Source organism: Macaca fascicularis, chromosome 17, assembly GCF_037993035.2.
Source record: "Macaca fascicularis isolate 582-1 chromosome 17, T2T-MFA8v1.1".
NCBI lineage: Eukaryota > Metazoa > Chordata > Mammalia > Primates > Cercopithecidae > Macaca > Macaca fascicularis.
The window spans coordinates 91,176,952-91,202,290 of NC_088391.1; the positions used below are offsets into that span (position 1 = coordinate 91,176,952).

Sequence of the window (25,339 nt, forward strand, 5' to 3'; positions counted from 1 at the left end):
AAAAAGATATGTATACATAATTGTATAGCCATTGCATATACTTTTATGCATACATTTCTTTCATATATATTTCTGTCAGGAAGATCAGGAAGATAACGTCATCTCTGCAGTGAGATAAGTTCCAGCTCCATCTCGACCACTTACTATAGGTGTGAATCTGTATTTGTTGTTCATTCATTCAATATATATTTATTTGCCTTGTATATGGTATATGCTTATATGGGCACTGGTCATAGAAAGAGGAAACTGAATGGTTCACTTAACTCTTAAAGTTGTCTTTTCGTCTATCAGGGATGTGTGAATAGTATTGATGTAAAGCACTTGGCACATAGTAGGTTCACCTCTTTTTTTTCTTTCTTTTTTTTTTTTTGAGATGGAGTATCGCTCTGTCACCCAGACTGAAGTGCAGTGGTGCAATCTCGGCTCACTGCAACCTCCTCCCGTGTTCCAGCAATTCTCGTGCCTTTGCCTCCTGAGTAGCTGGGACTACAGGCGTGTGCCACCACACCTGGCTAAATTTTTTTATTTTTAGTAGAGACGGGGTTTCATCATGTTGACCAGGCTGGTCTCAAACTCCTGACCTCAAGTGATTCTCCCGTCTTGGCCTCCCAAAGTGCTGGGATGACAGGTGTGAAGCACCACACCCATCCAGGTTCACCTCTTGAGTAGAGTGCTGAGATGCTTTCTCACATGAAATTGGTTTCTAGTAATAATAGAGGGTTTCTTTTTTTTTTGCTAGTTACTTTCTTATTATATTTATCTTATAGAGTCTTGGTTCTTACAAAATCATAATTTGTTTTCAAAAATGTATATTTTAAACTACCTAATAAGATCTTTATTTAGTGTCACATTTATTTTACGAAGGGTAGATGCTTATTTTAGTGATGATTTGTCATTAAAATTATGTCAAAATGTCTTAAAATGTTGTTGAAACTGTAAACAAACTCATAACACACACAAAGCTAATTATGGATGCCATCTGTTTATTTTTACAAAGCTTTTTTTTAAGACTATGGCATTGTCTGCTTATAATAAGCTTCAAGATTATTATAATGACTAAGTCCTATCCTTCAATTAGTGTAGTTGAAGATGGGAAGATAATTCATTTGTTCACTGACCTTTTCCTGTGTCAGAGTGTATGAAATATGACATGTCATGATAAAGAAACTATTGTGAAGTGCATTTAGAAGATACTTAGTTTTTATGAGAAAAAAATGGCGTCAAAGCAGCAGATGTGGCCAAAGTTTTGTTTAAATTCTTAGAACTTATTCAAGGTTTTAGATGAAAGGTAGATAATTCACTCTTTCCCAGTGACTTAAGTGGAATTAAATTCTTAATTATTAACTTAAATTCTTAAATTCTTAACTCAAGTTTAAGAATTTCTAAGTGATCCACCAAGTTTATGTTGACATGTATCCCTGTTTGTGTATCTATAAGTCAGCACATGTTTTTGTACATACATATCTCCTGTGTTAGTGCAGAAGGCCAGGTACTTGCATGACAGCATCAGCCCAAGTAGTTATCAGCAATTTGCTGAGAGGGCAGAGCGATCACACTGGCTCCGTTTTGCAATTGTGCCTGCTAAGCATTACCCAAGTCAGTGTGGAGGGAAAGCAACCTGAAGGATCCATCTGCTCCCTTCTGCTACGCTGCCTTGATGCAAGATTACACTAATCTGGCTGCTTGTCAGGACGGGTTAGTGAAAGCATGCAAGTGGGTGAGACTCAGGGTGGACTAGCGCTTTGGAAAATCATAAGCTGCCCCTCTAGATGCCATGTTAAGTGCTGCAGAATAGGTTGATTATCAACCACATCGAAGATTGCAGTGAAATAAATGTATAGTTTTATGGTTAAGAATTAGTTTCAAAATTAAAATTCTTAAATATTGTTGGACCACAAATAAATCAAAATTGAGAAAAATAATACAGATAGTTTACAAATACTTTTAGGCATTAGTTTTTTTTTTAATGATTTGTGTATTGTGTTCATTCTTTCATGTTATTCCCCTAGCTCAAGAGTTTTTAGTCAAGTATGTTTAAATGTTACATCTAATTAACTTCATTTTACCCAAAAACTTTTGTGATTTTTCTTGTTTCTATTTATTTATCTTTTTCTACACCTACTGACTGGCAGACCTTGGCTTTGCAGGTTGAGCATCCTGTCACAGAATGCATTACTGGCCTGGACCTAGTCCAAGAAATGATCCGTGTTGCTAAGGGCTACCCTCTCAGACACAAACAAGCTGATATTCCCATCAACGGCTGGGCAGTTGAATGTCGGGTTTATGCTGAGGTAAAAATGAATGGTGTTGGGAAGAAGGATGGTGGTTGTGTCCAGAGTCACGAGACCTGGTATAGCCAAACAATGAGGTAAAGTTAGGGTTTTATAACGTTGCCAACTATTGGATTGTGTAATCCATAATTAAACCAGAAAAAAATTAGATAATTTTGACCTAATTCCAGATAGTTTTAAATAATTGGGTTTAGTTAATTGTCATTTATTCGTAGATGGGGAAATAGCTACCAATCCTTTAAGAGGCAACAAAGCGTTAGTTAAATATTCTTGAGCTTGAATGGACCATGGTTTTTGTTTTGTTTGCATTTTCTTTGTTTATTTTCAAACAACACTAACAAGAAGTAACATTTATTTCCACGGGTTTTTTTTTAAGCGCCCACCTTGGGTACACATTAGTTGTTGATTGGATACTTAAAATTTTTCCCAACATTGTTTTTTGTATAATTTTCTCCTTTATTATTATATGAAAATATCAAAATTTAAATTGTAAAGCTTTAAGTAAAACTTGTACTCATAATTTATAATTTTAATTATGGGTTTTACTCATAAACTCTCAGTTCAGTACTTTTAAATGCTTTTTTCAAATAACTAAAACAAGAATGCAAGGTAACATTTGTACTATTTTTACTTTTCGACAGCAAAAATGTCTGTCAAGATTAAAAATAAATCAATGTCTGTGTTTAAGAATACTGAAAGCTGGTTTGAAATATTTTTCAAGGAGTTCAAAAATATGTTTTGGCATGACTGTATTGCTCTTGCTTTTTTCATATTTTAAGTAGTATTGCTTTCATTCTTATGACATTGAACCTATTTATTCTGATGATCTAAGATATTTACAAATGAAGTACATATCTAGTAGCATGTGCAAAGTTTTTTTTTCAGGTCTTTATTTGAAGAACCCAAATTCTCAAGTTTTACCATATGTGAGCTGTTTGAGAAGTAAGAAAAACAAATATCTTTAGTGTACCACATTTGTTGTTCTAAACTTGAGTATGTTTTGATGTAGGGCCTAGGTTATTTTATTTTTTGCCCAAGGCATTCTAAGAAGTTTTATAAAACGTTGGAATTTTACCAATTTCAATAAAGTATGAACAAGGTCAGGCTAAATTCTGCTTACAGTTCTGTTTGATTTTTAAGTACATTCTAAGTTGTCTAGAGTAAAAGACAATATTCTGAAATCTGTGATTTGGTAAATACCGTATGTCGAAAATAGACCTATAAATGGTTCTTCATTGTGTAAATATTTAACCTTACTTGTGCTGATTTATATTTCAAAGACTGTGCTTCCTTTCCTTTGAACTTTCAGGACCCCTACAAGTCTTTTGGTTTACCATCTATTGGGAGATTGTCTCAGTACCAAGAGCCATTACATCTACCTGGTGTAAGTCATTAAGCTGTAATACCAGCTGAGGGGTTACACTCGTGATTTATGTCATACTTTTATGTTAAAGCATGTCAACACCAAAGGGTGTAAATTGAAGGACAAGTGAAATTCATGGGAATCATGGTTTTTGTGTTGAAAACAAAATTTTTTCAGTGTTTTGCGGTATTCAAGAAAGTCAGGAGCCACTGGACAGGGGAAGCCTGGAGACATCTGATGATATAAATGATAGCTTACAGTGTTCCCAATTCTTTTGAAAATTATAATAAAAAAGACTGTGAATCCTAAGAATGAGAAATGATGTTTTGTGTTACAATTTAATCTTTTCAATGAACTAATCCAACCCTGCTATGTAGTCACTTGTCAAGAAATTCAAGCACAAAATCAGTTCCTTAATTGAAATTTAAAGAAATTGAATTGATTAAGGCAAACAAAGTGTGTCTCAGTCTATTAAACCTCATGGACTTTAAGGAGTACATATTATTTATATCAGATGAAGAAAAGTGACCACTGTCCATTTTATTCCATAGCTCTTCTATATTTAATAGCTATTTTAAAAATAGTTTTTGTTGCAAAAAAAGAACAAGGACATACCCTTTTTCTTAATCAAGGTAATAAGCGCATATATATATGACATTATGTTAGCTAGTAGATGACAAGGCTGTACCATCTGTGAATATTCAAATTATTCATTTTGATTACCGGCATGAAGATGGTGAAAGATTACAGGAAGAATTCTAGATCTGAAGATGTTATTGGATATATGATTTATTTCACTTTTTAAATTGTTTTTGCCCATGTGCTTTCTAAAGGGACTTGACCCTTTCTAGGCTTGGAGACTCCATGCTGTGTTCAAAGCCAGAAGGCAGAAAAAAAATTGTAAAGATTTAACAGGCATTATGTGACGTTAAATAGCAGATGAGAAAACAAGTATCATAGGGACATATCTAAATACTTCTTTAATCAAACAAAAGAAGTATTAAATAAGAATTCATAATGATTACTCTAGTCGTTAGAAGTTTTCACCATGTTGTAATAGCTAACAAGATGTCAAACATTTTGCCCTTGCAAGTTTTTGCAATTTGCAATTTTCAAACGTGAGACCTGTTGAAAGTGCAAGTGATAATGGACAAACTATACCCCCTACAGTCTTCGTCCCACCAAATCTTTCTTCAATTAATGCTGCAGCAGGAGTTTTATGTAATAACATTTGCAGTTGTGAGCCATCCATAGAAAGAAAAAACAATTAAAATGCCTTAAATGTTCTGCTTACTGCTGTTATTTGCTTGTGTGAATGTTGCATGTCAGCTAAATGGACCAAGGAATAGATAAAGTGATTGGGTGCAGGAGAGTGCACACTAAGCTTTGTCTATCATTATTGCTGGGAGCAATCAAATTGATGTCAGCAGGACAGTAGATGCGTTGACAGCTGTAATTATGTATCTCCATGGTGATCACTTTTGGCCTGTCATGGAGGCCCACGAGTCCCCTCCCTTGGAAGCATTTAATCAGATTGGGCTGTCACTTGTCAGGTAGACATGGCGGGCTGGGAGTTGTGCTTAGGGGGAGAGGTGAATTGAGAATGAAGGGTGGGAGACGTCTTATAGTTTCACAGGGTCCACTGTGGTACTGAGGACAGAAATTTTAATTATGCGAGAGGTTTCTGAGCAATGGTTTGAGAATCTCGTACAGAGGTGCTTGGGTGTTTTGTTGTGGTTGTTACTGTTTGTTTTCCTTCCTTGCCTTATTAAAACTAGAGCAGTCAGTTTACCTTAGACAACAATTTTTGGCTCTTACCATTTTTGGTCACGAGAATGCCTACTTAAGAGCTAACTTATGGTTTGTACTTTTCACATGCTTCATTAAGGCTGACATTTATTAATATGGCAGAGGTGAAGATTTCCTTTTTTATTTTTGATCATCATCTTTTGTAAATTTGTTATTTTCAGACCACAGTTTTGTTCTGCTCAGAAATTTGGTTCTGATTTCATTTGACTTTTTTCTTAAAGCTTTCGGTGCAAATTTGTATAGCCTTTCATGGAGTAATGGAGACTTGATCTGACTTCACATTGGTTGTTAAGAAATAAAAATATAGCTGATTATTACTTGGAAAAAACAGCATAAATAGTAAATTATAAATCAGAGTTTTCATACTGTGGTACAGTTTTTAATTGAAAATACTGATTTGCTTCTATAAAGATACATGTTGATTATATCTTGATTTTATCCTGTGTATTTTAAAGTTAAGATGATATAACTTCTGTGATCATAATATTAGTAAATAACACAGTTACATTTAAGAGCTCTAGGTAACACCTTATAGGATGATATTATTCAAGGCAACAAAAGTTTTAAGTAAGGAACTATAGAAGAATGTAATAAATATTCTTTATTGTCTATGTTATTTTATTTGTGGGTTGAACATCTAAGTTCCTCCTAGCTTTGTAGCAGTTTATGTAGCAAATGATAGGATGTAGTTAAAGTCAGAAGTTTTAGAACTTGTATCAGTCTTATTTGATAGGATGTAGTTAAAGTCAGAAGTTTTAGAACTTGTATCAGTCTTATTTTTAAACACAGCATTAGCAAGCATGCTATGGTTTTAAAGATGACATAGTGGTCAAATTAGCTCTTTCACTTTTTGGTATTAAAATTAAGAAAATGAAAACTCACAGATATCTTTTCTGTTATGTAACCTGATTACTAGTTGCCATTTTGGGGCTATTTAATGTGGGGAAAAGGTAGATTGTTATTTTATTGCTTTTAAAGCTGCTCCATTAATTTTTTTCTAGTTTTTGTCAACACTGAATTTCATAGAACATCAGTTTATGTCCTGAAATATGTTTTCAGAAAATAGAAAGCCAAGTATATTTCGTAAGTGTGCTGAATCATTTTTGTTTAAAATTAAGATTTTTGTATATGAATGTGAATACGAACACAGATATCTGTATTTTTGTTTGTGCTTGCAAATACAGAAATAAAAGCCCCTCAGGTATGTTACAGTGTTCCTTTTACAACCTTACAAAGAGAATAATAGTAGTGTGAATTTTAAGAAAATGAAACTATAGCTTGTCTTCTGATGTCACCGTATAATAAAGCCATCATTATACCCTCATGTGGATATCCTAGACAGGAGGTTCTACATGTGGTCCCTTGATAATTGCCTAAATTAAAATATTAAAGGCCTAACAGCCGCTGTGTTGACCTTTTTCTGCCTTGCTGCAGACAGATGAGCTGCTGTTTATTAGGAAGGCTTCTTCCCACAGGTGGAAGGCTACGTGAGCTTCCGCTCTTCTCTTCCCACCCCTTTACAACGTTGGGCATCAAAGTCCTGCTGTTCCAGCAGCTTTGATTCAGTTCCTCCGTCCTCAAGACCCCTAGGATGTGCCTGACGGTCTGAAGTATTTTGATTAGCTTTTAAATACTTCAGATTCCAAAACTTCTTTCAAATAATTTAATAAATATTCTGTCCTCAGTAACTGCTCATTTTTAAAGTTTTGCATGGCTAACCTCCGTGCCTTGCTGCTGATATCAAACTGGGAAATGAAAACAAGAATCAGCGATGTACTAACTCACTCGTTGGCTGGTTAACAGCAATCAGCCTCTTCAAAAGAATATTTTGAACTTGTGCTATCCCCCTACCCCACACCCCATGAAAATCACAAAATCAGAACTCTAATTGGGGCTTTACAAAGCAAAGCCATAGGAAAAGCTGTGTAAACATTAAAGCCTCAGGGGACCAACACTAACAGAAAAATAGTGTTTTACAGTGGAGAGGGTGAGGCAAAAAAGGAAAGTGTTACAGACATGAAAGGCCCAGGCCCACGTTCCTATGGAGCTGAGGAGCAGGCTTGACTAGGGGCCTCACTGGCGGGCTTAGAAGGGTCCGGTGGGGAGTGCAGTTAGCAAGGGCATCGTCCATGCCATGCTTCAGCGGGAAGACGCCGTCAGAGAGCCACAGCATCCTGGCATAGTGATATAGGAAGTCTTCATTTTTTATTTTTTTTGCTATTTCTTAGTTTCTTCATTCAGTGGCAGACCAAAAAATGTGTTGCATTGCGTATTAACGGATCAAGATTTTAGGTTGTTTTCCTATTTTCCAGAACTGAAAATGTTATTTGAGATTGAAATTCTCTATCCATCTTCTCCATGGAAATGAAATTTGTGATTACAAAAAAGTATCTACACACTATGAATTACTTTTATTTTTTTTCTTTTTTTCTCCCAGGTCAGAGTTGACAGTGGCATCCAACCAGGAAGTGATATTAGCATTTATTATGATCCTATGATTTCAAAAGTAAGTTTAATTTCTTAATGGATTATTTGATTTCTTCTGAAAAATCAGTGATATTTAAAAAGTCTGGGCCGGGCATGGTGGCTCAAGCCTGTAATCCCAGCACTTTGGGAGGCTGAGACCGGCGGATCACGAGGTCAGGAGATCGAGACCATCCTGGCTAACCCAGTGAAACCCCGTCTCTACTAAAAAATACAAAAAACTAGCCGGGCGAGGCGGCGGGCGCCTGTAGTCCCAGCTACTCGGGAGGCTGAGGCAGGAGAATGGCGTGAACCCGGGAGGCGGAGCTTGCAGTGAGCTGAGATCCGGCCACTGCACTCCAGCCTGGGCAACAGACCGAGACTCCGTCTCAAAAAAAAAAAATAAATAAATAAAAAATAAATAAAAAAAAATAAGAAAAAAAATAAAAAGTCTGGAACTGGGCCTTTATCTGCATCATATGCTATGAACAACTAATTATGCACTGATGTAATGCGAAAGCAGAGCAGTTTTTTCTCTTGAGAGAAAGTTCAGCGTTATGTTAGTTTGCAGTACTCCTCCTCCCAAACTATGTCATATCACCACCATCACACACATGTGCATGAACGGTAGTAATAATAAACATCTAACCAATGGTGCCACCCTAACTCATCGCAATGAGAAGGAATTAAGGTTTCTTTTTTGGCCATTGGCAGAAATTACCTGAGATGAAAGTATGAATGAATGGCAAGAGTTGGGCTGATAGGCAGTGTTTGTTAGAGTACTTTTTGATCTTTTCTCTTCAGTTTTTATAAATTACCAATTACGTAAGTAGATTTGATATAAGAGTATAAGATTCGTTTTGGCCACCTGTCTTTTTGAAGTTTGACTTTCCAGAATAAATGAATTGAATTTTTGGATCTTTAACCTTGAACTTTTGCATCTTTAAATGCTTAAAACCTTATAAAATTTAAAATGCTGTAATAATTAAGATTGTGGATTTTATTTTTATTTTATTATTATTTTTTTGAGATGGAGTCTCACTCTGTCCCCCAGGCTGGAGTGTAGTGGCACGATCTCACCTCACTGCAAGCTCCGCGCCCGACCCCAGCTTCAAGCGATTCTCCTGCCTCAGCCTCCCTAGTAGCTGGGACTACAGGCTTGTGCCACCAAGCCCAGCTAATTTTTTTACTTTTAGTAGAGACGGGGTTTCACCTTGTTAGCCAGGATGGTCTCCATCTCCTGACCTCGTGATCTGCCTGCCTTGGCCTCCCAAAGTGTTGGAATTACAGGCGTGAGCCACCGCGCCCGGCCAGATTATGGATTTTATTTTGAAAATCTGTGTTCTCTGAAGTGATACATCTGTATTGAGGAATGATTTCTTTATTGAACCCTGTTTCTCAAGATGGCTTTTCCCCAAGTGTCCTTTTTAATGTTGTCGTTGCAGTAAACAAACCATTTTTTATCTTTCTTTTTTCAGTTAAGGTTTTAGTGCTTTTTTTTTAAATGATAGTGTCTCATTTTTTCACCCAGGCTGGAGTACAGTGTCACAATCTTGGCTCAGTGCAGCCTCGACCTCCCAGGCTCAAGCGATCCACCTGCCTTAGCCACCCAAGTAGCTGAGACTACAGGCGTGTACTACCATGCCGGGCTATTTTTTTATATCTTTTGTAGAAATGGGGTTTCATCATGTTGCCCAGGCTGGTCTTGAATTCCTGAGCTCAAGCAATCCGCCCGCCTCGGCCTCCAAAAGTGCTGGGATTACAAGCATGAGCCACCGTGCCTGGCCTAAGTTATTGGTAGTATTAAAATAAAGTTTAGGTCTTTTGTTTATAGAGAACCACCATTTAATTTAAAAATAAAACTATGTAAAAATATTGTAGGTTGATTTTTAAATATTCAATTTTTAGATGAATGTTTTTCTCTTCAGAAAAATGGCCTACAAATTAATTTTCAAATTTGCTTGATATTGAAGAGCTAGTAAAACCTACTAAAATAAAGACAATCTATAGATTGGCTAAAATAACTGTCAGAAAAATCTTTAATGAATAGTTAAGGTCTTATTTCATTGCTAAATTATAGAGATATGTATAAGTAGGCACTAAATCATGTAGAATGGTAAGACTTTTCTGTTTTTTTGATTTCTGAAAAAGTACCATTTGCTTCTGTATATATTATGTGTAAAACTGCGAATGATTTCTAAGTCGTCTTCTTTCTTTATACTTTTATTTTTGAGACTTTACTTTTTTTGTTAGTTATGAAAGTGTTAAGGGCTGGACGCAGTGGTTCATACCTGTAATCCCAGCACTTTGGGAGGCTGAAGTGGGTGGATCACCTGAGGTCAGGAGTGTGAGACCAGCCAGGCCAACATGGCAAAACCCTGTCTCTACTAAAAATACAAAAAAATTGACTGGGCGTGGTTACACATGCCTGAAATCCCAGCTTCTCAAGAGGCTGAGGCGAGAGGATCTCTTGAACCTGGGAGGCGGAGGTTGCAGTGAGCCAAGATTGCGCTGCTGCCCTCCAGCCAGGGCAACAGAGTGAGACTCCATCTCAAAAATAAAAAATAAAAAGTAAAGAAAGAAACTGTTAGCTGTTCAGGGTATCAAACTTGGAAACCACAGAAAAATAGGGAAAAAATGTCTTATCTAATCCTCACCACTACCCTAGATGTTTAAATCCTATCTCAAATATTCACATTTAGCTGTATCTCCTTTTAAATTTTTTCTGTACTTTTGTTACGTTTTTGTTTTTGTAAAATCACTCTTTACTATGATAATGAAATGTAGGAGAAAAGTCTGAAATAGCTTGATTCTAATATTTATATACTTAAAAAATCATAATTGACATATTGAAAACTGAACTATTATAAAATTTCAAGATATATTTAGATATCTGTTATGAAATATTTTAATTTTTACTAAAATGAATCATTTAACATTGTTCTAAATATATATATATTGAGTTTTTTGTTTGCTTGTTTTTAGCTAATCACATATGGCTCTGATAGAACTGAGGCACTGAAGAGAATGGCAGATGCACTGGATAACTATGTTATTCGAGGTAAAAACAAAGATTTGCACTCGTTGGTTATTATATATGGTGTCCAGTTCCAGAGAACAGCCTCGGTTTACCAATGAGAATATGGCACGGCACATTTGCTCACTGTGTGCTTAAAGAGAAATAAGAAAAGCTTCCATCCATCAAACCACCATACTAAGTATAGGGGTTTCATTTTCCTTGGCACTCCTATACTTTACATCTACTTCTTAAGATATTAAACTTACAATGTATGATCTTTCCTAGGTGAGCATCTAATATTTTGTGGGTACAATTATGTATTGTGTGTGAAATGAGAGCCTTCAAAGTAAAGAACCACTGACCAGTGCAGTTTGAGAGCAATTTTGCTAGATTATTGTGTATGGAGTGTCTGTTGCTGTTGTTGTTTTAAAGTAGAAAACTTGAAAATGTATGGTGATAGAAGTGTAGTGACCTACATTTGACTAATTTGGGGAAAGAGGGAATAGCTCTTTGCTTCTGTGATTAGAACACATTACAGACTGTCTTCTAGGAAGTGCAGTTTTGTTACCTCCTGTTCATATATGATAGTTCTAATGCCTGACAAAATGCGAGACTACCAGCCTTTAGCATGTATAGTGATAAATGAATTAGAAGCAGCCATTACATTGAAATAATCAAAGTACAGTTACGCTTATACCCCTAAGGAATTAAATTTCATTCTAAATTTTAGCAGCTTTCCATTAATAATGAAAAGCTTACTTTAGTGCAACATAAATCATCATCTTCAGAATAACAGGCTTTAACACCAGACTTAAAATATAAGTTCACACTGAATTGTGAAAGAATAGTGTGGTCAGAGAGCATTCCATAGGCAAGACTGGCTTCTGTATAGTTTTGTCCTTTTCTAGTGGCTCTCTGGATGTAACAGTAGGCTGGTAGGCTACATTTGGAGGCTGAAGTGGTACAATAGTAGTGGAGTAAGACTGCACAGTCCCCTTCAGGACCAAATGGAACTTTTATGAAGGTTTTGAAAGTCCTCTTTTTGCAGTAGACAACTTTTAGGTACCCAGGAAATGGACTGAAGCTTTGTGTGAAAAAGAAAAAGTGCTTTATTTTCAGGGCACATCCTTCTCTGAGACAGGAAGCCCAGCTAAGCAAAGGAGCATGTCAGGCCTTTGCTTTACCTCCCTGACTGAGTACCTTTGTGCAGTGAACCATTTGTACAACTGTACAGGAGTACCCAGGGTAATCAGTGACTGTATTTTCACATCTACCTTTCCCTGCTTATTTTTATCTAATAATATTGAATTACATCATGTAATCCACACTTGCCCTTGCCTTTTCTCTTTGAGTTTTTCCCTGTTAGATCAGGAGGCTGTCTTCCTTCCCATCCCCCACCGCCAACTCCCCCCTACCTTTTTTTGAGATGGAGTCTCACTCTGTTGCCCAGGCTGGAGTGCGGTGGTGCAATCTCGGCTCACTGCAGCCTCCATCTCCTGGGTTCAAGCAATTCTCCTTCCTCAGCCTCCCCCCTTCCCTTTTAGCATTACCCTTTTTTCTTTCCATTTGTTAACTAACAAGTGATGGAGATTCTAATTAATCTTGTGTGCTAGTGATTCATCCTTGTGAACTAAAGAAAAATAATAAGCTTTTGGCTGGGCGCGGTGGCTCACACCTATAATCCCAGCACTTTGGGAGGCTGAGGCGGGTGGATCACTTCAGGTTAGGAGTTCGAGACTGGCCTGGCCAACATGGAGCAACCCCATCTCTACAAAAATACAAAAAAATTAGCTGGGTGTGGTGGCGCATGCCTGTAGTCCCAGCTACTCAGGAGGGTGAGACAGGAGAAGCACTTGAACCCAGGAGGCAGAGGTTGCAGTGAGCCAAGATTGTGCCATTGCACTCCAGCCTGGGTGACAGAGCCAAACTTCACCTCAAAAAAACAAAAAAATGAAAAACGAAAAATAATAAGCTTTCAAGTGAGCCTAGGTGTAACTTAAAAGAAAATCAGCAACATTAATATCCACAGCATCTAAAAACTGGAAAAATCCCCTTCACATTCTTTCTAGCTCATTTTCTACTTTTTTTTTTTAAGCCTTGATTATGGAGTATTTTCTGACTTCATAACTTTGCTGTTTTCACTGTTTTAAGCAAATGCATATTTTCTCCATATACCCAACGTCTGTAGTTCTCTATATAACCAGTACACGATTGTTACATAGGCCTTGAGGAGGGCGTCTTTTTTCTTACAGAAGTAATATTGCTGTGGAGAGGCCTTTAGTGCGTATTTGGGACACACGTTCAGTTTATGTGAGTTTATCTATGTTTATCTATATATGTGAGTTTAGATAGACATAAATAAGTTACTTGGGAAGATTATTCCTGGAGGACATTAAAGTATTTGTAAGCACATTCTATGGGGATTTTCTTCCTTTTTGTCTCTGCATTTTTATTGTGGTAATTGAAATACTAGATTTTGGTTAATTTAAGTTGTACTCTAATGTGCTTGAACAGTAAATCCATGAATTTGAGAGTCTGAGTAAGAATATTTTGTCAAAACACATCTCTGTTAAACTTTGATATAATACGACATAGTGGCGTGACATGGCATCTGGGCAGTTTGTCAAAATATTAGATTAGTTTTGGTCCAAACTAGAAGTTATTTATCTACTCTATCTGGCTTCTGAAAGGAGTATTCTCTCATATTTACATAAATACCCTGTCATGTTTTATACTTAAATGAACATTTTTCCACTAATTTGCTTACTATACTTTATATATATAGGTTCACCAGTTACTAGTTTTTAAGTGACTGAAATACAAAGTAGGCTTGCCATTATTCTCCTAACTTTATACGTGTCACATGTAAAAAATGTGTTTCGTTGTATGGGTAGATTTTTCCAGGCTTAGTCTGAAATTTTGCCTTTGAATTACTGTGATGTAGTAGACAGAAACCAGACAAAGCTGGGTTCATAGCCCCTGTCCTGATGCCATTTAATAATAATGTGATTTTTGGCCAGGCGCAGTGGCTCACACCTGTAATCCTAGCACTTTGGGAGGCGGAGGCGGGTGGATCGTGAGGTCAGGAGTTCAAGACCAGCCTGGCGAAGATGGTGAAACCCTATCTCTACTACAAATACAAAAATTAGTCAGGTGGTGGTGTGCGTCTGTAATCCCAGCTACTCGGGAGGCTGAGGCAGAAAATTGCTTGAACCCGGGAGGCGGAGGTTGCAGTGAGCCAAGATTGCACCACTGCACTCCAGCCTAGGCGACAGAGTGAGAGTCCGTCTCAACAACAACAATAAAAAATTAAAAAAAAAAAAATTATGTGATTTTTGTCAAATGACTTTGTCTCTCTGAATCTCATACTCCACATTTGAAAAATGGAGTGATAGTCTCTGCCGTATAAATTACTGGTGAGGATTAACTGAGGTTAAGTATATAAAGGGCTTGGCACCACACTGGCTTATGTTGTTCAGTAACTTTAGTTCTCATCCTTTCTTCCTCTCTCCTCACACTTATAAAACCATATATTTAAAAATCAAGGCCAGGCACGGTGGTTCACACCTGTAATCTCAGCACTTTGGGAGGCTGAGGAGGGCAGATCACTTGAGGTCAGGAGCTCAAGACCAGCCTGGCCAACGTAGCGGAACCCTGTCTCTAGTAAAAATACAAAAATTAGCCAGGCATGGTGGTGGGTGCCTGTAGTCCCAGCTACTCAGGAGGCTGAGGCAGGAGAATCGCTTGAACCCAGGAGGTGGGGTTTGCAGTGAGCTGAGATCACGCCACTGCACTCCAGCCTGGCTAACAGTGTAAGACTCTGTCTCCAAAAAAATAAAAATAAAAATTATGTGTTATAAATCACATTATCAATCCATTAGTCATATGAAATTTACTAAACCAAAGATAAACAATATTGAAAGACCATTTTAGGTAATTTCAAATACTGTGTGCTGAAGTTATATGCTTTCATTGTACCCTGTTCGAATACTTCTGCACAGCATTTACCATCACTGTAAAATTAAAGTATTAATTGTGTACTTAACTGTGAAATGTTGGGTTATCCTATAAGAATATTAGGCACATGAGGACACTGATGATCTTTATCTTGTTTGCATGCATATTACTGGTGCTTAGCAGTGTCTGACACATGCTAGATGATTAATAAATGTTTGTTGGATGAATGAATGAGTGAGCGAGTGATACTATCCCTGATTTCAAGGAGTTACTAATATACTTGATGTGAAAAACATATGAAAAGATAACTATAATATTAATATAGCTTCATAGGTGCCACAATGGGGGATTGAAAAAGTGTAGTGGGAGTTTAAGAAAGAGGCTAGCATATCTTTCTTTTCTTACCTCTCTTGGTCCTTTGAAAGTAAAGAGTATTGCTTTAGGATTCATGGGTGTCTCTGTATCTCTTGTCGAGAGTACCTCACTTTGTTCTGCCTTCAAATGATCCTCAGAGTGGCAGCATTTTTAAAAAGACTGGTAATGTCCTGTGTAGGTGACCTAAAGGGGATGGACACACTCAAGCATCTTTGCAGTATCACTTGTTATAGTATTTTAGGAAAATAATCTGGTGTTAGATGTTAAAATAAAAGTACATGCCCTCTGACCCAGCTGTTCATCTTTTGTAAATCTTTCCTATAGAGTTAAAAAACTGAATTATGAGCTTGTTCACCATGACGTTTACAACAACATTGTTTGTAGTAGCCGAAATGCTGATCAGCCACAGTGTCCACTAAATGGATGAATGACTGAGTAAATTACAATGCATTATTACTGTAAAATACTACGTAGCTGTGACTTAAAGACCTGTCCGTATGGATTGTTAAAGTAGAAAAGCAATTTGCAGTCAAGTGATATTCTCATATCACTTGAACCGTCTTCTCATCCTAAAATATTTTAAATTGTGTTGGATGAGCACAGAGAAAGGTGTGGACATCTACATATCACAATGATTTCTTTTTTTAAGGTCAAAGGATTTATCAAAGAGGGATTTTTCTTGACACATTTCTCTTAGACTTTTTAATTTTAGGTATTTTCGAAACTATAGAAAAGTTGAATGAATAGTGCTGTGCATGCCTATATAATCTTCACCTAGATTATTATTTAATTAACTTTTTTGATATTTGCTTTGTTTTTCTACTTCTCCCTTTGTTTGCCTTTTCCTCCTCCTTTCTCACCCTTCCTCTTTCCTTTCCTCCCTCCATTCTCTCCTCTGTTTTTCTCCTGATCCATTTGAAAGAAGGTTGCAAACATCATGGCACATCACTCCTGAATACTTTATCAGGCTTCTTAAGGGGAAGACCATGGTCCTGTAACTGGATTTTTCTTGTGTGCTGCACAGATAAGAGTCAGTTTATTGAGACAGCATTATTGCAATAGAGAAAGAGTTTAATAAACACAGGACTGGCTAAACGGGAGACTGAAGTTTTATTAGTCAAATAAATTTCCCCCAAAATTTGGAGGCTAGGGTTTTAAAAGAATAATTTGGTGGGCAGGGGGCCAGGGAGTGGGGAATGCTGACTGGTTGGTTTGGGGATAAAATTATAGGTGCTTGAGGCAGGGTCTTCTTGCTACCTTCAGTTACTGGGTAAGATCACAGAACTAGTTGAGCCAGTTTACTGGTCTGGCTGCATGACTCCTGAGCCGTCATTTCTAATGTTAGTTTTACAAATACTGTCTGTTCCCCAGGCAAGGAGGGGGTTTGTTTTGGGAAGGGGCTATTATCATTGTTTTACAGTTAAAGTATAAATTAAATCATCTTACAGTTAGCATGGCCTACACCCAGCAATGAACAGGGGCAGCTTGGAGGTTAACAGCAAGATAAAGTTGGGTAGGTCAGATTTTTCTGAGTGTCATAATTTTTGCAATGGCCATTTCATTCCTGCAAAAAAGTACAATACCATCATTACACTCCAAGGAAAATTGACAGCAACTTAACAGTTTCATCTCATGTCTTGTCCATATTTAAGTTTGTCCCTCAGAGTCTTTTTTTTTTTTTTTTTTTACTATTTTTTAATCCCATCTGTGGCCCAAAGTTACACAGTGTCTTTGATTATGTCTCTTTATTGTCTTGCCCTCTTTCATATTTCATTTCATTAATTTTCAGGAGAGTTTACTGCAGTTGATTTGTAGAATGTGGCACATTCTAGATAGAAAGTGTCAACATTGGTTCAGTAAAGGCACTTGTGAAGTGATTCCAAGGATGAGGGTTGTAGGTGGTAATTTGCAATATCACTCTCAGAACTCACGGAAACTCTTTGCTTACTATTATCAGTTTATTATAAAGGATACAGCTTGAGAGTAACCCAATGGAGGAGATGCATAGGGCAAGGTTTTGGGGAGGGATGCAGAGCTTCCATGCCCTCTCCAGATGCCCCACCCTCCAAAACTTCCATGTGTTCACCAACCCACAAGTCCTCTGATCCTTGTCTTTGGGTTTTTATAAGGCCTGACTAGGTAGGCATGATCGATCCTATCAATCTGCCATTAGTTATCAAGTCATTCTTCAGTCCCTCTCCCCTTTGGAGGGTGGGCATGGGGCTGAAAGTTCCAACTCCTTAATCACATGGTTGGATCCTCTGGCCATCTGCTCCCATCCTCCAAGAGTCGTCTCATTAGCATAAACTCAGGTATGATTGAAAGGAGCTTGTTATGAATAACAAAAGATGCTCCTCTCACAACAGTCATTTCTGTGATATTCTTGCCAAAGATGTACAACCTGAATATAATCATGAGGAAATATCAGACAAACCAAACGAAAGACAATCTACAAAATAAATGGCTTCTTCTCTTCAAACATGTCAAGGTCAGGAAACACAAGAGTTGAGCAACTTACGTAGATCAAAGGAAACTAAAGACACATGACAACTAAATGCAGCGTGTGGTCCTGGTTTAGATCCTGGACCAGCAGAAAAATGTTCTTCTTTTGTAGTAAGGGTCAGAAGTGGGACAATTGGTAAGATTTGAATAAGGTCTGTAGATTATGTGATAGCAATGTCAGCATTGTTAGGCTTGTCTGATTTTGATCCTTGTACTGTGATTATAGAAGAGATATACTTTGCTTTTAGGAGATGTACACTGACATATTTAGAAGTAAAATGACATCTTGTCTGCAACTTACCTTCATATGTTTCAGAAAGAAAATTATGTATCTGTGTATAAATAGAAAAAAATAGTGACAAAGTAAATAAATATGATAAGATGTTATTTGTAGAACCTGCATATGTAGTAATTCTGTTCACTATTTTTTACATTTTGAAATTATTTCAAAATAAAAAGTTTAAAAAATAGGGAAGAGCAAGTACCCCCACTCTCCACTAATATTTAAAGAATAAAAACAGAGATGCACTTGGGATTTTGAACTTAGATATTACTTATCTGGCTAATTCTGAAGGATAGGCAGGTTTAAAAACTTGCTTTAGGAAGGGCAGAAAAGGTAAGACAATCTACTGTCTTGTTTGGTAACTGCTTAATTATTCAAATATGAATATTTTTTTCCTGTGCTGATTGTGAACTTTTGTTAAGATAGAGAAACTTCGAAGCAAAAATGTAATTCGGTTAAAGTGAATTTAGAAATCCTCATGAAATAAGAGTGCTTTTGGCCTCTGTTTGATCCTGGCAGCATGTCTAGCTGATGTCTGGGCAGTGTTTTGGAACCAGCAGGCAGTCAGGGGAAGGCCACTCCTAGGGGCCTCTTCTCTGTGGCCTGGTCGTGATTTCCCATACAGATGGGACCTGGTGAACTCTGCCAGAGGTCATCCATGACTACCAGTCCACACCTCCCAGTCATAATTTTTACGAGTATGTGATTAATAATATCCTTGAAGTTGCAAACTAACTCTCAAAGAATACCTCTACTGTCCCCGTACTATTTAAACAAGCATCTGTTCAAATAGTGTTGTCTTTCCTGGGATGTGAAAGAAAGAAACTAAATGCAAAATGGTAACTTTCAAATCTGTGTGATCCTGTTTAGTGCTTCAGTGATTCTTGCCATCTATCTGATCTTTTGAGCTCTTAGATATAAAATAATTTTCTGATTATTACCTTCTTTTGGCTTTAGGATTATTAATGGACAGTAGTTTTGGGAACAGTTAGTTGGGGCATAGGTGTTTGTTGTCTGCCATGAGCCATTATCTCACCATATTGGCCTTAGGAAGGAAAAAAAGATAACGATTTAGTTTTGCATAGTCATATATAATATTTTATTTAGAAAACATTAAAGAGAAAATGGTTTTATGTTTTGATTTTATTCTTAAAACATCATTTAGTGAGATGAAAGTCTGTATTTTTATGCTGTATTTGCTATTCAAGTAGAAAGATTTTTTAAAATTCCATGCTTCATTTATGTGCTTGATGGCTCTGTTCTTTGATATCCAAAATGTAAATTAATATTTGCTTCCAATTCCTTTGAGTTACATTTTTCTCAAATCAACACCTATTTTTCAGCGTTGGATATGGAGGACAAATACAACATATCATTTATCCTGTGAAACTGCAAGCATGTTAACTTTCTGAATGTTATCAGTCACAAATTTGGCGCATCAGAAAATAATCTCTTTTTCGTTCAAATTATCATTAACTATTTCTGAAAGCTATATTGTATTTTAGTGATGACAGAGTTTGGTTCCAACTATTTTAACATTGGCCACACAGGGAGCTAAAAAATTTATACCAGCAATAGGCTGTAACATGAAAGCCAGTAAAGTTAAATATGAAATATTGAGTATATATTTGAATAGTATTACTTCTTTCTTTCTTTTTTCTTTTTATTTTGACATGGAGTCTCACTCTGTCACCCAGGCTGGAGTGCTGTGGCACAATCTTGGCTCACTGCAGCCTCTGCCTCCCAGGTTCAAGCAATTCTCCTGCCTCAGCCTCCCAAGTAGCTGGGACTACAGGGGTGCGCCAGCCACAACACCCAGCTAATTTTTGTATTTTTAGTAGAGACGGGCTTTCACCATGTTGGTCAGGCTAGGCTCAACTCCTGACCTCGAGTGATCCACCCGCCTCGGCCTCCCAAAATGAACTGTACTATTTCTATTTAACGAGGGGAGGGAAGTTCAAAAATCCTGAGACTCCTGCTACCTTACCTACTGTTTTGCAAAAACTCTTGTAAATTGAAAAATTCTGAATTATTAATTTGTACATAAGATCAACTTTTTTGGTAAATTAAATCGTTGATGTGCCTTGGTCTAATAACTTTCATCCCTTTCAGTCCCTCCTTTAGAGTCTTATTTTTTCCAGAACTTGATTTATTGTAATATATGAATGATTTGCATATTGCTGGTTTTATTTCACATTTCTCTGTCTCACCCTGTTTTGGATTCCTTCACATATGGGGGATGTTCCCCCCATAACTAGAAGCATCTGTTTTCTGATGTATACCATCGAATCTGCCTGCTTTTCTGAACCTTAATCATTCAGACATCATCTCACAGGCATTGCAAATTTAACTTGTCCATGAATCTGCTATTTTTCTCTCAACCTGTTTCTTCTCTGCAAATGGCAACTTGTCTCATGTTGCAGAGTCACAACTTTGGTACTCATCTCCCCATTCTTTGTAGTTGTTGTTGTTGTTTTGAGACAGAGTCTCACTCTGTCACCCAGGCTGGAATGCAGTGGTGGGCCCAGGGCTCACTGCAGCCTTGACTTCCAGGGTTCAGCTGATCCTCCCACTTCAACCTCCTTGGTAGCTGGGACTACAGGCACACACTAGCACAGCCAGCTAATTTTTTGTATTTATTGTAGAGATGGGATTTTGCCATGTTGCCTAGGCTGGTCTTGAACTCCTGACCTCAAGTGATCCACCTGCCTTGGTCTCCCAAAATGTTGCACTTACAGGCATGAGCCACTGCACCTGGCCCTCATCTCCCCATTCTTGCCATCAGTCCCTGCCTGCCTCCTGAATATCCCTCAAGTCCAGCTACTTCTCCAATCTGTATTGTCAGTGTCCTAGCTGTGGACCTCAGCCTTGCCATTTTTCAGCATATCTCCGCAATTGTCCCCTGAGGAATTTTTCAATCTTCCCTCTTGCCCTTCCCCAGTCCCTTTTCCATATAACAGCCTAAGTGATTCTGGATTGTGTAAATCTAGTCATACCTGCCCTGCTTCCCATTCTAGTTGCTCTGATGGGAATGTGAAATCTGTGCATGGTCTATCACACCCTGAATGCCTTTTGGCCTTTTCACTGCACTCAGCACCATTCTCTCCTTTGCTCATACTCAGACCATGGTGTTTTCCTTTCATTCTTCTCCACAGGAATACCTGGTGGTAATCATTTGCTTTTTACCACAGTGAAATATCTCTCTCTCTCTCTCTCTTTTGTAACCAGAGATAGGGCCTCTCTGTGTTGCCTAGGCTGGAGTGCAGTGGCACTATTATAGCTCACCGCAGCCTCGAACTCCTAGATTCAAGTGATCTCCCTGCCTCTGACTCCTGAGTAGCTGGGACTACAGGTGTACCACCCTACCCAGCTAATTTTTAAATTTTTTGTTGAGGCAGGGTCTTACTGCGTTGTCCGGGCTGGTCACAAACTCCTGGCCTCAAACAGTCCTCCTGCCTCAGCCTCCCAAAGGGCTGGGATTACAGGTGTGAGCTTAATTCCTCCCTAATGTTACCATAACCTTAGCTACTCATCTTTGGGTCCTTCTCATCTTTCTGTTTTCCTTCCCAGCCAGGAAAATCTGTGTAAGTCTCAAATGCTTTCCTCTTCCTGAAACACCAAAGCTGTCATTTCCTATGCAGGTGAACCTTTCTGGCAAGTGATATACCTCTTTTCTTTTTCAAAAGCACTCTAGTTTGTCTCTTTGTGAAACATGATCAAGGGATTAATTTCCCATGTTTTATTTAGCCTGATCTCTTTCAAGGAGCTTTTTATGTTTTTGCCTACCTAATTGTTCTCTCTAAGCATACTAGCATATTGCCTTCAATTGCTCTTCATTTTCATCTATCCAAAAGCAACACCACATTTTTTCAATGATTTCTTAGGTATATTGATGTCATTAGAAATTTCAGATGCCTTCTACTATGTTTCTCATTAAAAAAAAAAAAAAAACTTACTAAAGCCCTCTGAAACATCAGTTATTGTATATGGACCAAGTAAATCATTACCCACAGGAGAAGCATGAAATAGCTGTGTGTATCTCATGGGCATGCGCTATAGAAGATCTGTGTGTGTATGTACATAAAGCAATCTATAAGGTATCTATATGTATGTAGTGAACAATATGATCGATTCTGATATATGTAACTTTTTCTATGGAATATTCATGTATCTAAAGGAATAGGATTAATTTGAATTTGTGAAAGTTTTCTAAATGTTTTGAGGTAGTTTTGTAAATTGAGATTAGCTTTTATAAAATTTAGATATATAGCATCTGTTGAGTCAGGAACGGAAATGCTCAGGATTTTCCATATGGTTGTGGATATCGTCTAGTATAAAAGAGATGCATAGGAAAATGCCTGGGCAGGTATACGTGTTAAGCTGTTATCATTGGCTAGCTTACAGATGGAAAGTCATATTGAAAAGGTGTGCCCTGCTCACTCAGACACATGCACTAGGGTACAGGATAACCTGCTGTAACAAAGACTTATAAATCCAGTGGGATAAATAAGAGAGACATTTATTTATCTCTCATGTAACTGTCTGGTCCATGCTGCTAGGAGGGCAAGTCAGCCTCATGAGGTCATTCAAAGATACACACACCCATCCTGATGTGCCACTCCATTTGAATTGCCAAAACTGAGTTTCTGACCTGTTGGAAACCCATAATAGGAGGAGAAGAAAGGAAGCCCAAGCAAGCAATTTTAAAATAAGTGAGTGAGTCAGAAGTTGCGTACTTCACTTTAGCTTACCTTCCTTTTTCTAGGAATTAGTTTGTCATGCCTAGCTACAAGCTAGATGGGAAAGTAGAGTCTGTGTCTGGGTGTCTTTTGCTCAGCCAAAACTCTATTACTGTGGAAAAATGAAAAGCAGGTTTTAGGAGAAACTAGCAGTCTGTCACAATAAACCTCTACATCTTAAAAATTGTTTATATATTATTATATATATGTAACTATTGTGATGTATAATGTACTAAACATTAGGTAAACTATTCAGTGTCTCTGGATTACAATTTTCTTTTTTTTTTTCTGTTTTTTAAAAAATTTTTTATTTTTTTCTTTTAGAGATAGAGACTTTCTCTGTTGCCCAGACTTGGGTACAGCGGTGCAATCATAGCTTACTATAACCTCGAAGTCCTGGGCTCAAGTGATCCTCCTGCCTCAGCCTCCCAAGTACCTGGGACTGTAGGCATATGACACCATTCCCAGCTAATTTTCTGTTTTTATTTTTTGTAGAGACAGGGCCTTGCTATGTTGCCCAGGCTGGTCTTGAACTCCTGACCTCAAGTGATCTCTCACCTTGGCCTCCCAAAGTGCTGGACTTAAAGGTGTGAGCCACTGCACCCAGCACAGTTTTCTCATTTTTAAGGTCCCATTTATCTTTGTAGTTTACTTATTCTATTATTAGTTGTGCAGTTTGCCAAGAGCAGGTACCATATTGTGTGCTCTCATTTTCCTTCCCATGATATCTAATTGCTGCATGAGTAATAGGTGTAGAATAAATGTTGATGGATATAGATAGGTTTGCTCAGATTAAAGGGCTAGATAGTAAATGTTTTAGACTTTGTGGGATACAAGGTTTCTGTTACAACTGCTTGACTCTACTGTTAACAACATGAAAACAGCCACATGTAAACAAACCAGGCTGGCTGTGTTCTAATAAAACTTTATTTACAAAATAGGTAGAAGGCTAGATTTGGCCTTCAGGCCATATTTTGCCAACCATTGTGTTACAGGAAAGTTACACCTTCCAAATAGATATAGGTATAAACTTAGATTTCAGGAGCTTTTTTTTTTTTTTTTTTTTTTTTTGAGATGGAGTCTCACTCTGTCACCCAGGCTGGAGTACAATGGCGCGGTCTCAGCTCACTGCAACCTCTGCCTTCTGGGTTCAAGCGATTCTCCTGCCTCAGCCTCCCGAGTAGTGGGATTACAGGCTTCTGCCACCACACCTGGCTAATTATTGTATTTTTAGAAGAGACGAGGTTTCACCATATTGGCCAGGCTGGTCTCAAACTGCTGACCTCATGATCTGCCCTCCTCGGCCTCCCAGAGTGCAGAGATTATAGGTGTGAGCCACTGTGCCTGACCAGGAGCTCCATTCTTAACAGAAAACAAAACTGAAAGTTAGGTCAGTGCTGAAGCTTAGGATGCAAGGAAAACTTATGTCTGATGTTTCATTAATTACATTTTGTCTCATGTTCTTTGTTTATTCCCATATAACAGGATAGTAATATTCTCTTTTGAGAGCCTGGCATTACATTAAGCATTATCTCATTTATACCTGATAACAATTATGCATAATAGGTTCTATTATTGTTATCAGTTTACAAATGAGGAAACTAAAGCTTTGAGAGGTTAACTAACTTACCTCAGGTAAGAGGTAGACCTGGTATTTGAACTTGACTATCTGATTCTTTCCTTACTTTATGGTTATTGTTGCAAAAGTGGGGATTCTGTGTGACTTTAATAGTAAGATCAGAATCATAATTTGTAGGTTTCTTATGCAGCGTAATGGTACAGATTAGAACCATACAAAAGTGGACTAAAGAAATAGGAAGGAATGAACAAACCTCTGTTTACTTTGACTTCAGCTGTCATGCTGCAGTCACCTGCTCTTCTTGTGGAAGCCTGATGTAATTCCTGCCTTCCCTGGATGTGACATGCTTCCTCCCATTTCCTTTCACTCCTGTGTAACATCTTTGTAATCTGGAATGACCAAGATTAGATACTTCATTCTTCATAAAGCCTTCCTGCATCCTAGAACTCTCCCAACACTATTAGTATCCTCTTGTGGCAGTTACCTTTTTGATTTTACAGTTGACCCTTGAACAACACTGGTTTGAACTGTGCAAGTCCATTTATCCTGGATTTTTTTTTTCAATAAATATATTCTAAAATTATTTGAAGATTTGTGACAATTTGAAAAAGCTTTCAGACAAACCATATAGCCTAGAAGTACCAAAGAAAGAAAAAGGTATATCATGAATACATAAAATATAGAGAGATACTAGTCTATTTCATCATTTGCTATTATAAAATATACACAAATCTATTATAAAAGTTAACATTTATCAAAACTTACACAGAGACCATACATGGTGCCATTCAAAGCAGAGAGAAATGTACACAAACAGTAAAGACACAGCATGAAATCATAACCACATTAAGCTTCACTGTAATACATACTGTACTACTGTATAGTTTCAGAGCCACCTACTGTTGCTATTGGAGTGAGCTCAAGTGTTGCGAGTATCTGCTTAAAACACCGTGCGATGC

General features: G+C 37.6%; 1 protein-coding gene across 4 annotated transcripts in view; it reads left to right on the plus strand.

Annotated features, from left to right (window-relative positions):
- The window catches only part of PCCA (propionyl-CoA carboxylase subunit alpha), a 436,745-nt gene that overhangs the window by 198,452 nt on the left and 212,954 nt on the right, over positions 1-25,339 (plus strand). For all 4 annotated transcript variants that reach the window (XM_005586175.4, XM_005586176.4, XM_065533441.2 and 1 more), the window contains exons 13-16: positions 2,148-2,291; positions 3,601-3,675; positions 7,901-7,969; positions 10,912-10,987. In XM_005586175.4, the coding sequence (XP_005586232.3) occupies positions 2,148-2,291; positions 3,601-3,675; positions 7,901-7,969; positions 10,912-10,987 (364 nt within the window). The remainder of the gene's footprint in view (positions 1-2,147; positions 2,292-3,600; positions 3,676-7,900; positions 7,970-10,911; positions 10,988-25,339) is intronic.